The sequence below is a fragment of the Microplitis mediator genome, chromosome 10, assembly GCF_029852145.1.
Source record: "Microplitis mediator isolate UGA2020A chromosome 10, iyMicMedi2.1, whole genome shotgun sequence".
NCBI classification, from domain to species: Eukaryota; Metazoa; Arthropoda; class Insecta; order Hymenoptera; family Braconidae; genus Microplitis; species Microplitis mediator.
The window spans coordinates 8263990-8278857 of record NC_079978.1 but is presented as its reverse complement, the minus strand read 5'-3'; the positions used below and the strand labels follow the sequence as shown (position 1 = coordinate 8278857).

General features: G+C 26.0%; 2 protein-coding genes across 2 annotated transcripts in view; both read right to left on the bottom strand.

Annotated features, from left to right (window-relative positions):
* The window catches only part of LOC130675368 (uncharacterized), a 54311-nt gene extending 52604 nt beyond the window's left edge, over window positions 1–1707 (bottom strand). The window contains exon 1 of the mRNA XM_057480994.1: window positions 1540–1707. The gene's annotated coding sequence lies outside the window, so the exon portion shown is untranslated. The remainder of the gene's footprint in view (window positions 1–1539) is intronic.
* A 7836-nt stretch (window positions 1708–9543) lies between these two features.
* Window positions 9544–10654, bottom strand: LOC130676259 (uncharacterized). Its single transcript, XM_057482385.1, has 4 exons — window positions 10413–10654; window positions 10192–10348; window positions 9987–10092; window positions 9544–9887 (listed from the first exon to the last, which is right to left on the bottom strand). Exons 1-4 carry the CDS (start codon window positions 10474–10476, stop codon window positions 9780–9782), a joined length of 435 nt encoding a protein of 144 aa, XP_057338368.1. The 5' UTR covers window positions 10477–10654; the 3' UTR covers window positions 9544–9779.
* Between the last annotated feature and the right edge of the window lie 4214 nt (window positions 10655–14868).

The window sequence follows — 14868 nt, the reverse complement described above, 5'->3', positions numbered from 1 at the left end:
AGTACCAGGGCCGTCACAAGACATCTAAAAGGGCCGACTATTTATTAAATCACTCCGAAATTCACTTCTTTCATTGCGCTATATTCGAAGCTATTAAAATCCTAAAACTCAACCGTTCTATTGTATTATAATTCATTGCATTGTGTCCTGTTACAAATGTTTACTGTCTTTTTAAACGAAACATAAATATGTAGTTTACTTTTTTATTTCCTAGACTGGAAAATAATTTGAAAGACATTATAATAAAATATAAGTGAAAGGCACAATTAGAGTATAAATAATATATGTGCAGAGTATTATACAAATTTCCTTTCATTTATTCTGGCAATGTGCAATGTGCATAGAAATAATCATCAGCTCAATGTACTTTTATTTTCTGAGTAAAGTCGCTGCATGGGGTTTTACTTGATGGGTCTCTGGACCCACCGCACGTCACATATGTTCTGCGCCCTTCGTTCATTTTAATTCTCTCGTTTCAGTTGTCATGATCCAGGAAAATTTTTAAGTTCAAGGAAATTTTAATAATTTTCATTCAAATTGTAATTTTTTTTTCTTTTAATTTGAATGTCAAAAAATATTCATATGATTTTAAACAACTTCATTGCTTATATATATATATATATATATCTTATATATATATATATATATATATATATATATATATATATATATATATATATATATATATATATATATATATATATATATATATATATATATATATATATATATATATATATAAGATAAAAACGCTATCGAAAAGAGAGTTTGTAGTGGATGTTATATATATATGTTATATATGTATATATAATATCAGAACATGCAATGGTTGTAGCTATTTGTGTAAAAGGTTATTTATTACTCTATCGTCAGTATAATCGGGATGGTATGTGTGGGTGTTTGAATTGTCAAGAGTTAATGTTTGTGAAGATGTTTCGGACGTTGTGAAAATACGCGCAACATGTCTGCTACTAAATTACTATCTCATTTTAATGTTTATGTATCTTTATTTAAAAATATATTTTTATAAATAATAATAATAAAAAAAAAATATTTTTCTGTAAAAAACATTCATTATTTATAAATTAATATCGACTTTTTTTATCGTAAATTCGTTACGTGAGATACAATTTTATGACATTTCAAGCAAAATGAAATGATATAAAATATAAAAAGTTGTTTTAAATTTAAATTTTAAACAATGTTAATAAATAACAATCGCTGGATAAAAAAAAACGTTGTTTTTAAATATTATATATCGTGTTATGGAGTAACTAGTATGTATAGTGTAACTGTTATTAATGAAACTATCAGTCAGGGTCGGCTATCATTTGAGCGGCAAGAGATCATTGGCATTAAATAAAATAGATAAATTCATTATCAGAATTGCAATCGCTTTTATTTATTTTTTTTCTCAATTGTTAGCACTTTGTTTTATCAATTATTATATTAAAAAAAAAAAAAATGTACTCCAATCCACAAAATTAAATTTTTAAAATAAATCGACCAGAAGACTTTAAAAAATCCACTTCTACTTACGTTTATTAGAAGTATTTTTATTAATCGCAATAAATTTTTATTGTCACGCACTAAAAAATAAATGTATGGAAATAAAATTTTATTGCAAATGCACAAACAAAATTTATATTTATATTCGTTTTTGTATAGATGAAATACGTTTAAATTTATTCACTGATGCGGATCATACGGAGCTCACGGAGATACTGAACATAAAGACATGGGCTATAGTATACTCAGGCCCCGATTGTATATAACTCCCACGTGGTTAGACCCGCGTGTCCACTTAATGTTTAAATGTGGGTCCCTGACCTACCGATCTCTATATTTATGCCCACTGATTTTTACACATTATTTTATAAGCTCATGTACTACAATAGTGTACTCGTTAATAGTCAACATAATTTATAATATTTAAATTGCGCAAATGTATATAAAGATGACAATTTTTTTCATAATATTTAAATTTAACTGTCTCAAGTTAAATTAATCTTGATTAATATTTACATAAAAATCGAGAAATTTAGAAATCAATGAAAATTTTTAAAACAATTAAAAATAGCCATTGATTATTTTTAAAAGAAAAAAATTCGTTAAAAATTCAAATTTACTTTTTTTATCATAAAGTCGGTGATAAAAAAAAATTACCGTGGCTGTAATTTTATGACTCAAAATTTAAGATATTTTCGGGAGTCTGATAAATCAAATGAATAAGAGAAATAATTATCACCCCAATATATACACAGAAAAAATTAATTTTCGACTGAAGGTAAATTTTCTTGATTCACTAAATTTTTTTTGAAAACTTAAATTTTCTAGAATAAAGTATAAATCGCATCTGACTAAGACAAATTTTCTTTTTTCAAAAAAATCTTGACTTGGTTCCTGCAAACCTCTGTCTTCCGAACTTCCGAAACATTTTCTTCACTCAAGATCTTTTTTTTCTGTGCAGCAATTCAAATATTTGAAGTTTAAATAATAAATATAGTTCAATTTATAAGTTTCTATAGTAGATTTTAAAATATCAGTAAAAAAAAAAATTTAGAGTCTGTTAATTGCGTATAAAAAATTTTCCAATAGTTAATGAATTATAATAATAGTACGGCGTTATCATCTTGAAAGTAGCAGGTTACGCATCACTGGAAGAGATATTGAGTTTTTATAGTTAGTTAGTAAAATATAACGGTAACTACAGTATCACTTTACAAACCGGAAAAGATCTAGGATTGTATTGAAATTAAGGTTATCGTTAGTCAAGTATGAGATAAAATATAAGTAAGATAATTTGAGGGAAACAGAGCACGTTTTAATTTTTTGTTTCAACATAATGTTAATGCGTTTTAAATTTATCTTATTGTTAAAAAATTGTAATTAAACTAATACTTATAGTTTTTTATGTATACCAATTTATTTAATATTAGATGATTATAAAACTTTCTCGTATTAAAGTTTAGAAAAATTAATAAATGGAAATCGAGAAAATTGACCTTTTATTTTTCTAATAATTATAGTGTTTAGTTGTTTGTATTTGTAAATAAAAATATACTAGCATGTTTATTAAAATGAACACAAGGTCTAATATTTATTTCTGATCTAAAATTAAATCCCATCTGATGTTAAGAGTAATTTTTTTTTTAATTATTACATTCATTATCTATTTACGTTACGTTTTTACGTAATGGATCTGAGTCATTTAGTCGTTTGCGCAGTATTTTTTCTTAATCATTTTCAAATGACATTTTCTACATAATTTCTGTTGTGAAAAATAATTACGTAACTTATTTAGGTAATTAGTGAAACAATTTATGTACTTCCTGTGACTGTACTTGAAAATTTTCATGAAAAAATTATTTTACAAATGTATAAAAATATTTACACTTTAAGCTGGAGATTTATCTTTTCGTAAGGTGAATGCTCCGAAACTTGACTGTGCCAAAATTCGGTCAAGATTTTTTTTTTCTTGATAAAAGGTATTTTAGGCAATGCAGTGTTATCAGCGATAATTTATCATAAAAATTATTTCAAAACTAAAGGAAAAATTTAAACCAAAGTTGGCGTTAAGTAGTCAACTCAAGGATATTTCAAATTTTTTTTTCTATTCATGTTTTTTATTTTAGTTGCCCTGACACTGCAGAAAATTTGGGGGGTGAACACGGATTAAATCCGGAGTGAATGTGAAGCGGATGACTGTTTATTTTATCCCCTCGGAGTGAAATTCACTCCTGAAAAAAATCATTTTAATATTAAAACTCTGAATCGGAGTAAATGCGGATTTAAATAAAATCCAGATCACTCCGAAGTCTCTTCGCTGAAAAACAAACTCCGCATTTACTCCGTATGCGGATTGCATTTTTTAAAAACTTCGGAACTATGAGTGACGGAGTGAATCCAGATTGAAATAAAATCCGTTATCATTCTGAGTTCACTCTCAATTTTTACAGTATAGATATTGAACATAAATTATGTAATTGATATATTTAAAGAGAAACTCCAAATAAAAGTTTAAATAATTTTTATCACTGAACCAGTTATCCTTTAAAAATATTAAAGTTTTAGAATACAATTTTTTTTTTATTGCATAATAATAATAAAAAAAAAAAAAAACAACCCGAGGTAGTAAATAAATGGATCGAATCCTATAAATTAAATATCTTTTACTCGGCGAATTTACGGTAAAAAATTAAACTATCATCAAAAATTTTTTACTGCACAAAAGTTTTAATAGATTTTTTATTTTATGAATTTACGAGTTGGTTTATTTTTAGCCGGTATATTGAATGAAAATAGTTGTCATATACTCGAGCTTATTGCAGTGTAAAAACGCAGTTGTACTCCGTACCGGCGACAGTATTGCTGTGATACTATACTGGTGTTTAGTGTTTTAGTGTTGTATTGTGTACATTGCACATACTATATACTCTTATTTTAGATTTTGGTGTGTATATGGTGTTCATATTCACACGTGTGTATTTAAACAACAGTACACACAATACATGGATGTTGTTTATTGTAAGCCTCATACGTGCATTTATTGTGTGCATTCTCTTTTGTTCCGTATTAAACTATTGTGGGTTATAGATGCTAAAGAATGCTCAGAGTCATACGATACCAGATGTTTATTCAATTGTCCACCCCTTTACTTTTAATTCCTCATTTTATTTTATTTTACTTTTTTCAATAATAATAACCCATACAATTATTCTTAATTAATAGCTAATATACTCTTTTTATAAAAAAATATTTGAATGCACATATTATTAATACGGACGTTTGATATGATTTTAATTAATTATATCCTATCACATATGAATATTTCATTTGTTAAAATTATCGGTTGATAATTTAGTCATAATTAATTTAATTTATTTAAGTGAAAACTTATACAATTAATTTTGATAATTAAATTTTAATTATTTATATTTGCAATATATTATATTTACGTTTATTAATTAATATTTCTGTTATTGATACTCAGTGTTATGGGTAAATTGAATTATGCTTTTTTTTAAGGTAAAAGTAGTTCATATTTATATGTATGTTTTTTTTTTAGAGTCTAATTGTTGCAAAGAGTATTATGATAAGATTTAGAAAGTTTCATTAGAGAAGTGATGGGTAAAATCGGGTATACAATGATTTTTATTTAAAAATTGTGTTTTAATAGTTTAAGATGCTCGAGATCTGTTGGTGTTCGAATATGTTTTACTTAAATTTAATTGTATTAACTCATGCTTGTTGAATTGTGTAAAAAATATTAAATAAAAACAAACTGTTTATTTATTTGGAGTCTCTCTATTTTATTCGAGAATAGAGAAATCATTATTTTAATGGCGATTGAAGGTTTAGAAAATTTTTTTTAAAGTAACGTAAAAAACTTAATACCCGATCAGGGACCAGTACCTGATCTCCCCATGTATTTATACACCTATACTCATAAATATAGATATTCAAATACTTGGAGTGTTCTAGTATTCGGTCTTTTACCTTATACTAAATAAGTAAAAAATTTAGCGTACTCATAGTCACTAAAGGGCATTTTTCTCTTCGTTCATATTTTTCCCGCTCTACCCTTGAAGAGTAGGTTTTAAAAATACCATTGATTCAGTTTATGGATATGTATTTATAAAACGCGCTTTGTCATCACAACAAACAAGGTGATTTTTAAAGTACTGACAAAATAGACAAGAGTGTGATCATCATATGTTGAAGTATTAACTATTTGAAATTTTAAAACTTTAAATAATCTAATTTTTGTATTCGAAGGAATTTTTTTAACCAATTTTCGAACTTTCAAGTTCTCGAATATCATTGCTTTTAGAAACTTCGAATTTTTAAAAAATACCCAAAGCTTGTACAATAATCTTGAATTTTGAATTTTTGATGTTCGAATACACAACTCAAGTTATGTGTAATGAAATAATTATATTTTTTTTTAAGAGGGTCCTTGTCGCATCTGTATAGTACATTAAGACGCTACAAATTTTTACAAAACCAATCGGAAACTTTCAAAAAATAAAATAAGGATTGCTAAATTATAGCGTAATGCATCAAGTTTGTATTCATCTTGTGATAAGAGCATTTATTTAGAAGAAAAACTCGGTCAAAATTACTTGCAAACCTCTTATAAAAAAACTACTTTCCAACTTGTGTACTTGATATTTTTTTAATTTAATAACTGTAATATTTTATTTCAATTGACAAAATAAGAAAAGCATAAAATCAAGTTTATTTTTTGCAAGACCTAAACTTATTCGGTATTACATTAATTACCGAACTTCTATACACGTAATAATATTGGAGCGGCTATTGGATTCAAAGAAGTTGTAAACTCTGAACAGATGGCGTTATCGGCCAGGCGACTATCTTAAATCATGTCTAATAATAATAAAAAAAAAAAAATATATACAATATCGGTCATTAATTCTTGCGCGGTAGCATAACATCGGGAAAAAAAAAACTTCTCTAAAGGAAAATATGTATCACTTTTTTATACAAATATTATCTATAAAAAAAAAAAATTGTAAAAAAAAAATACAATATTTAAAAATATATCTATATTAATTAAATGTAAAATTATAAATATGTATTGTAAAATAAGTGAATAAAAAAAAGTCCCTATAAAAAAAATCTCTAGATTTATAAATCACTAAAAAAAAATTACAATAAAAAAAAAAATTCCTACAAAGAAACATTTGCATATCTAAACATCTACTTAAAAAAAATATATAAAAATGAAAATCTCTACAAATAAAATATCTATAAAAAATCGGCTGTTTTGGAAAATCTCTATAAATCATCACATGTACAAATAAATATCTGAATAAAGTATAACCTCGAGAACTGGAAGCATTGCCACCACGTGCTCATAATCATGAATAAGTTCGTGTTGTAATATATAAGTATAAATAATAATAATAATAAAAATTATGGTTATTATTATGTTATTAAGAAAAATATAATAAATAATTTTAAACTTATAATAAGTGACTTCGAAAAACGTGAAAGATTCAAATCTGATAACTCCAAAGCACTGAGCCTGTAATAATTCATATAATTTTAATTTTTTTAATTTTATTAGTTAAACTTTATTTGAGAATATCATAAAATTATTATTATTTATTTTATAATTTTTAATTTTGTTTGACTATCAAGCCGTATGCCAGGATTCGATGAACGTCCAAAAATCACTTTTCTTTTTTAACTTCCCGCTAAGAGAATCGACGATTTTCGAAAGTCGAGTTTTCATCAGATGTCGACGTTTTGAGGTCCTAGGAAGCTATTCTAACTATTTTCAGAATGATGTCCGAGTGTATATATATATATATATATATATATATACTAATGCAAAAAATTAAAGGAGCAGAAAAATTTTATAAATTTTTTAGTGATTTTTGGAAGGCTGTAACTTGGTGAAAAAAAATCGTATCGAAAATTTAAAAAAAGGATTTTATAGCTTGAAACCTCTAGTTTAGGTGTATTTTTTCAAAATTTTTTAAAAGCTCCGATTATTGCGCAAACATGAGAAATACCGCGAGCCAAAAAATTTCTAAATTTTTTTTTTTTTTCGAAGAGCCCACGGACCGCGGAAAAATTCTTTCAACTAAACGAATGCATACATCGTTTAGCAAATTTATTCAGCTTCAATTTGGTTTTTTTTTTAACCTCGTAGGTCGATTTGTCGCAGAGATATCAGCCTTCAATTGATTATGATTACACAATTAAAGGAACAAAACTTGCTCCTTTAATTGTTTAGCTAAACGTTGATCGATGATTCCCAAAAAACGGTACGATAGATCAATTCAAAAATTTACAGGGGTCTTGGGGGTACATTAAGCTAAAAAAGTCTCTGGCAACATTATTTTTTTTATCGATATATGCAGAGTAGCGGTTGATTTACTAAAAAACCAAAAAAAGTCATTTTTTTGTACTTTCTTCTAATGGATGTTAAAAATAAAAAAAAATTTTTTTTTCAAAAAATGATGACAGGATCTTGTAGGGAATTTATTCAAGTTTTTAACGCCGCCCTTCAACTTTCTGTGCGATCATTGGTACCTGAAATATCGAAGATCAAAGCCAAAAGGATCACTTTCTATTTGAAGGCTGATATCTCTGCGACAAATCGTCCTACGAGGTTAAAAAAAAAAACCAAATTGAAGCTGAATAAATTTGCTAAACGATGTATGCATTCGTTTAGTTGAAAGAATTTTTCCGCGGTCCGTGGGCTCTTCGAAAAAAAAAAAAAATTTAGAAATTTTTTGGCTCGCGGTATTTCTCATGTTTGCGCAATAATCGGAGCTTTTAAAAAATTTTGAAAAAATACACCTAAACTAGAGGTTTCAAGCTATAAAATCCTTTTTTTAAATTTTCGATACGATTTTTTTTCACCAAGTTACAGCCTTCCAAAAATCACTAAAAAATTTATAAAATTTTTCTGCTCCTTTAATTTTTTGCATTAGTATATATATATATATATATATATATATACACTCGGACATCATTCTGAAAATAGTTAGAATAGCTTCCTAGGACCTCAAAACGTCGACATCTGATGAAAACTCGACTTTCGAAAATCGTCGATTCTCTTAGCGGGAAGTTAAAAAAGAAAAGTGATTTTTGGACGTTCATCGAATCCTGGCATACGGCTTGATAGTCAAACAAAATTAAAAATTATAAAATAAATAATAATAATTTTATGATATTCTCAAATAAAGTTTAACTAATAAAATTAAAAAAATTAAAATTATATGAATTATTACAGGCTCAGTGCTTTGGAGTTATCAGATTTGAATCTTTCACGTTTTTCGAAGTCACTTATTATAAGTTTAAAATTATTTATTATATTTTTCTTAATAACATAATAATAACCATAATTTTTATTATTATTATTATTTATACTTATATATTACAACACGAACTTATTCATGATTATGAGCACGTGGTGGCAATGCTTCCAGTTCTCGAGGTTATACTTTATTCAGATATTTATTTGTACATGTGATGATTTATAGAGATTTTCCAAAACAGCCGATTTTTTATAGATATTTTATTTGTAGAGATTTTCATTTTTATATATTTTTTTTAAGTAGATGTTTAGATATGCAAATGTTTCTTTGTAGGAATTTTTTTTTTTATTGTAATTTTTTTTTAGTGATTTATAAATCTAGAGATTTTTTTTATAGGGACTTTTTTTTATTCACTTATTTTACAATACATATTTATAATTTTACATTTAATTAATATAGATATATTTTTAAATATTGTATTTTTTTTTTACAATTTTTTTTTTTTATAGATAATATTTGTATAAAAAAGTGATACATATTTTCCTTTAGAGAAGTTTTTTTTTCCCGATGTTATGCTACCGCGCAAGAATTAATGACCGATATTGTATATATATATATATATTTATTAATTTAAAATATAATCTGATCAATAAAATACCGTCTTTAATTAATTAATTACAAATTTTTATTAAAAAATTTCTATCAAATACTTGATGGAATATGACAGTAACTTATTTTATCACTACTAGGTAACGTAGCTTGCAGTGAATAAAAAATTGAAGACCTAATTTACTAACTGCCACTAAAATAATTATTCACATGAGAAAACCTCCATAGCAGAATCAGTTGATAATTTTTTTTTATTTTAAAAATTTCTTTCTGATCATTTATCAGTAAAATCTTAAAGATAGTTGAATTAAAAATATTGTAAAATTATTAAACTTTAGATTTTTTTGACTTTTCGAGATTCAATTAATTTATTCACTGCGTATTCGTATCTTCATTTTCAGGTTTTGAATCATTTTTATCTCCATAAGTACTTATAGGTATTGTCTTTGCTGAATTTGAATTTCCACCAATCAAACGTATCTACGTAAATTAATAATGAAAATAAGTTAACAAACAAAAAAAAATAATAAAGTTTATACTTTAGAATTAAAAATGATTAAAAATCTATTTTAAATTTACGTGAGATTCATCTTGCACTTTGTTAATTGATTGATTAAATAAATTGCAGCATACAGCGAGAGGAAATGTTAAAAAAAATGTCAAATTAAGAATAAATTCAAGTTTTCTACAAACGAAATTTCATGAATAATTAATTCAAAATAATAAAATAAATTAATTGATTTTAAAAATATATGATATTTGATAAATAAATAAAATTTATTACCTACTACAAATTCTGATAGTTTGCGGTCTTTTTTCATCTCGATCAGAATCGATAGATGATATATCAGATTCTTCTATTTTAGTACCGTCGAGCAGAATATTTAAGCCCCACTGGCTAACGCCGGGTATGCAAAATCCAATAATCCACTTTAAAGTACCTGTAAATTATTCTCTATTGTCGAATATTATCGATTAATTTATCGTTATGAATTGTAAAGTTACCCAAAAGGAGTAAAACCACAATGGCCAGTGTGGTCCAGACCAAAATACTTTCGTAGATATTCATTGAATTTTTAAATTAAAACTCCCCTTTCAAATATTTACTTTGAAGACGTCAATAATATAATTATGGCCATAATTTTACATATAATTATTATATATTAAAAAAATTTATTTTCACTTCAATCTGTATTAATATATGCCTGTAATAACAGTACTATTGATATAAACTTTTTTTTTTTATATCCATAAATATTTTTAGCTATTGGAGGTTAATTAATATTTCTAAATTTATTTTTTATTACAAACAATTGACTGCGTAATTAAATGATTATTTCTATGAGACAAAAGTTTAAATTTGAAATTGATAGTTGCTTCGAATTGAAAAAATTTTGAGCATTTTTACTCGGTTTATACATGAAATAAAGAATGCATTTAAATTTAATTTTTAGAATTTTTTATAATTTTGTAAAAGGTTTTTTAATTTATTAGAACAGGCGGAAGCCATTTTTGGGAGTGAACATATATATGTAGGGGATTTGTTTTTTCAGTATTTTTTTTTTTTTTAGCAAAAAATGCCATTTGCAATTACACTGTTCTGAGTACAATAGATACCGACAAGCAGCCACAATAAATCTCTGTTGTCATTTATATCTCAAGCTTGAATTGTTGCCAGTTGTAAGGACACTCAAGATAATAAAAAGGTTAAAGTATTATCTGAGAATAATACTGTGAGACAGAATAAAATGCCTTGTATATTATAATTAAAAAATTTTAATAAATTTATATTGAATTAATTTTTATTTAATTAAAATTTTTTATTAAATTTTTCTGAATATTATTTTTGATAAGATCTACCTAAAATTTTATAAATTATGTGTACACAGTAAAGAAGGATTCGTAGATAATAACAGTGTGTTGAATTAACACTCGGAAGTGTTAAAAATTCAACACTCGTTTTTTTTTACACTTTGACAAATCCTTTTTTTTTACTGTGTAACGTAAATAAATCATACGTATGTCCTTTTAGACTATATTTCGATCATTTTAGAAGTTGATAAATTCGTGTGACATAAATAACCAACATACTGGACTTATAACTGTAATAAATTTCAACCGAGTCCATACGAAACTTATAAAAATTATTTATACCAAAAAATTATTTGCCACAGCTGTTAAAAGACAGTTTACTATTGCAATTTATATGTGTTTCTGTTGAAATAGTTTAGGATTTTGCGGGCAAAATGGGATGCTGAGAAAGTTATTTATCTATGATTTGTAATCGTACTTTATTACTTTTACACCTTTTTTTGAGCAATTTCAGACAGCCGGTCAGGACATATTTTTGCAAAATTTTTATCGGAAATTTTTCTTTCTTTCAAATTCCTTACTATTTTTGAGTTACGGTAGTTATTGTGCTTTAGAGGCCTCATCAGTATAGAATTCTATGAAACTAAAAAATGATATTAAGATAGATGTCTTAATGGTAATTTTAAAAAACTACACGGAAAGAAATTTTCTTTTAAAATTACCGTTAAATTCGCTGTAATCGTGGGACATAATGCGGCGCTTTTATTTACTACCATTTTTGAAATAAAAAATACGAAAAAATTTATTTATTTTGTGGTAGACTTCATAAAATTTACCGAAAACCGAATAAAATTTACAGTAGACTACGGTAAAATTTGTTGAAAAAAAGTTAAAAAATTATCTCATTTACCGACAAATGAGTAGGTCATGCCATTCGTCCCACGATTACAGTGAATTTAACGGTAATTTTTAAAGAAAATTTCTTTCCGTGCAGAATTTTTGACTGATCGTGAAGTGAGATATATGAATATCCCCTTTATGACACAGAGACTTCCCCTATGCAACCATGTAAGAGAAATTTCTACGTAGCATAGCCAAAAACTCCTACGGTATCATATGAAAAATTGTCATTTTTTTCCGCGGCATAAAAGTAATAAATTACAATTAAAAAAAAAAACATTTATTTTCAACAGAATTTTTGGGTACGTCATTTTTTCCGGCCTTTAAATTTCCCCAGAGAAATGTGTATGTGTACATATAGGCATGTGTATGTGTTTTATCATAAAGTGTCTTGACAAGTTGGTTTTATTATATAGCAAGCACAATGGGAATACCAATACAATAACCAGGTTTCAATATAGAGTATGGCTTCATTGAACTCTGGCATTTATATACGTAGTTTCTATAAAATCTCTTTAGTATTATTATAGTTCGATATGAAGTAATATCAGTGAGATTGTTATTTCACGGTTATGATCCGTGGAATCGTATCTATCAGTTAGTAAAGTATTTACATTTAAAAGATCAAGTTAGATTGAGTTACTTGTAAAATTTTAGATTAACTCGCTCTTACACCTTTATTTCTATATACACGTGTAGAATCCCACATACACTCAGAAAATATTACTAATTACTTATGTAACAAGTAAAGTATAGAAGTACCTAACTCCATATTTGATGAACTTCAAGTTTCTTTCTTCTCGTTACTCTACCCAGAAAAGAGCTTTATACTAATCTTGAAATAAATTTTATACAACGAATAATTTTATTACTTAAAAATGCAGAATTATTTTTTTAATTTTTTAAAAATAAGTTTTTTATAGAAAATCTGTTTCCAAAATTTTTAAATTCATTTAAAAAATATATCTCTTGTATCTGTGGTTGTTAAAAATAGTCATGATATTTAAAAAATCAAAATTAAATTGAAAGAGAGTTAATATGAAAATTAAGGTACAATAATTTTAATTATGTTTTCAAGAATCGTAATATGCGAACAAGTTGTTCAGACTTCCGATTGAAATAAATAACAGCATTCCCGGCAATGAAAAATGTATGAAAAGCTAATACAGAATTTAATTATAGTTGTGATTTTCGAGAAAGAATTTGTACTTCACCCTAAGCCAACAAAGTATTTTTTTTTATTCATCAAATAAATTACATTTTATTTAAATTATAACACCTGTATTTTTTAAGTATTTCCGCAAAAATAATTTAGATCCATCAGCATCTAATTTTTTTTCCATTTTAGATCAACATGATATATATATATAGAGAGATTTTGAGTTATTTGAATTATTCTTCTTATTTTTTATGGTACAAATTGGTAAAACCTTGATTTACTAGATAGAAATCGAGTAGATTTAGGAGCTTTTTCCAAGCTTTGTGTTTTTAACTTCTCGCGAAGAAAATTGAAAATTTTCAAAAATTCGGGAAGTTATTGGTTTCGGTCCGATTTTCAAAAATCGAATTTCTAACAGATCTTGACGTTTTGAGGTTCGATGAGGCTATTCTGACTAATTTCAAGATGATGTCCGGGTGTATGTACGTACGTATGTAAATATTCTGTAACTTTTGAACGGATGAACCGATTTTGATCATCAAGGTGTCATTCGACGCGGCTTATCAATTCATACAAACTGTAAAAAATTGAGCTTGATCGGTAGGGTTCGTTTGGAGATATTCCGAAATTAAAATTTTTTCAAAAACGTTTTTTTTTTATAACTTGTAATGTGCTCGATGGATTGATTCAAAAACCGTTGTCAAAAGAATTAAAAAAATTTTTTTTTTTAGTTTTTTTGAAATATTCCAAAAAACGACTAGATAAATCTATTCCGAAGTCTGATCAGCTTTAGAACTCAATAAAACGCGTCGATAGCCACCTTAACTGTCTCAATCGCTCAATTCGTTCGAGAGTTATCGTTGGAGAAAAAAATGGTAAAAAACGTTTTTTTCGAAAACAACCGCATACAAAATTATTTTTGAGCTCGAAGAGCTTGAAAATGTATACACAACAACATTTTCGAACTCAAGGAGCTCGAAAATAGCGGGAAGTTCTAATGCTGGCCCGAAAGGTCAACCGATAGACCGATTTTTTTTATTAAATTTAAAAATATAAATTTGAAATTTTAACGGATTAATAATTTGCCTTTTAGATTTCTGCAGATTTACAGAGATCTAAGCATCAAAAATTTAAGATCTATGAGGCCAAAGTAGAATCTAGGATTTAGGTCTTCCCGCACGAAAAAATATATATCCCGGTAAAGTAGTATATATTCAGCTTATATCTTTAGTATTGTCGTATGAATGTTATTTTCCCGGCATACATTTCTGGATATATCTTTTTCCGTGTGGGTTGATAGGTTTTTAATTTTTATTCCCATACATAAAAAATAATTTTGTTAAAAAATTAACTTTGTACTCTATTTGAATTTAAATTAAATTAAAAAGCCATCAAGACGTAATTATTTTTTGTATTAAATAAATTTATAATGGCTCTAAAAACTTAATAATATGAGCAAAGTTACTTCTATTTAAGCACTTGAAATTTTTATATTAATGCTTATTGCTAATTTGTATAGAAATATAATTTTGTAAGAAGTACTATAATTATTAAAATAAACGATTTCAAATTTACTTCTTCTTTTTCAAA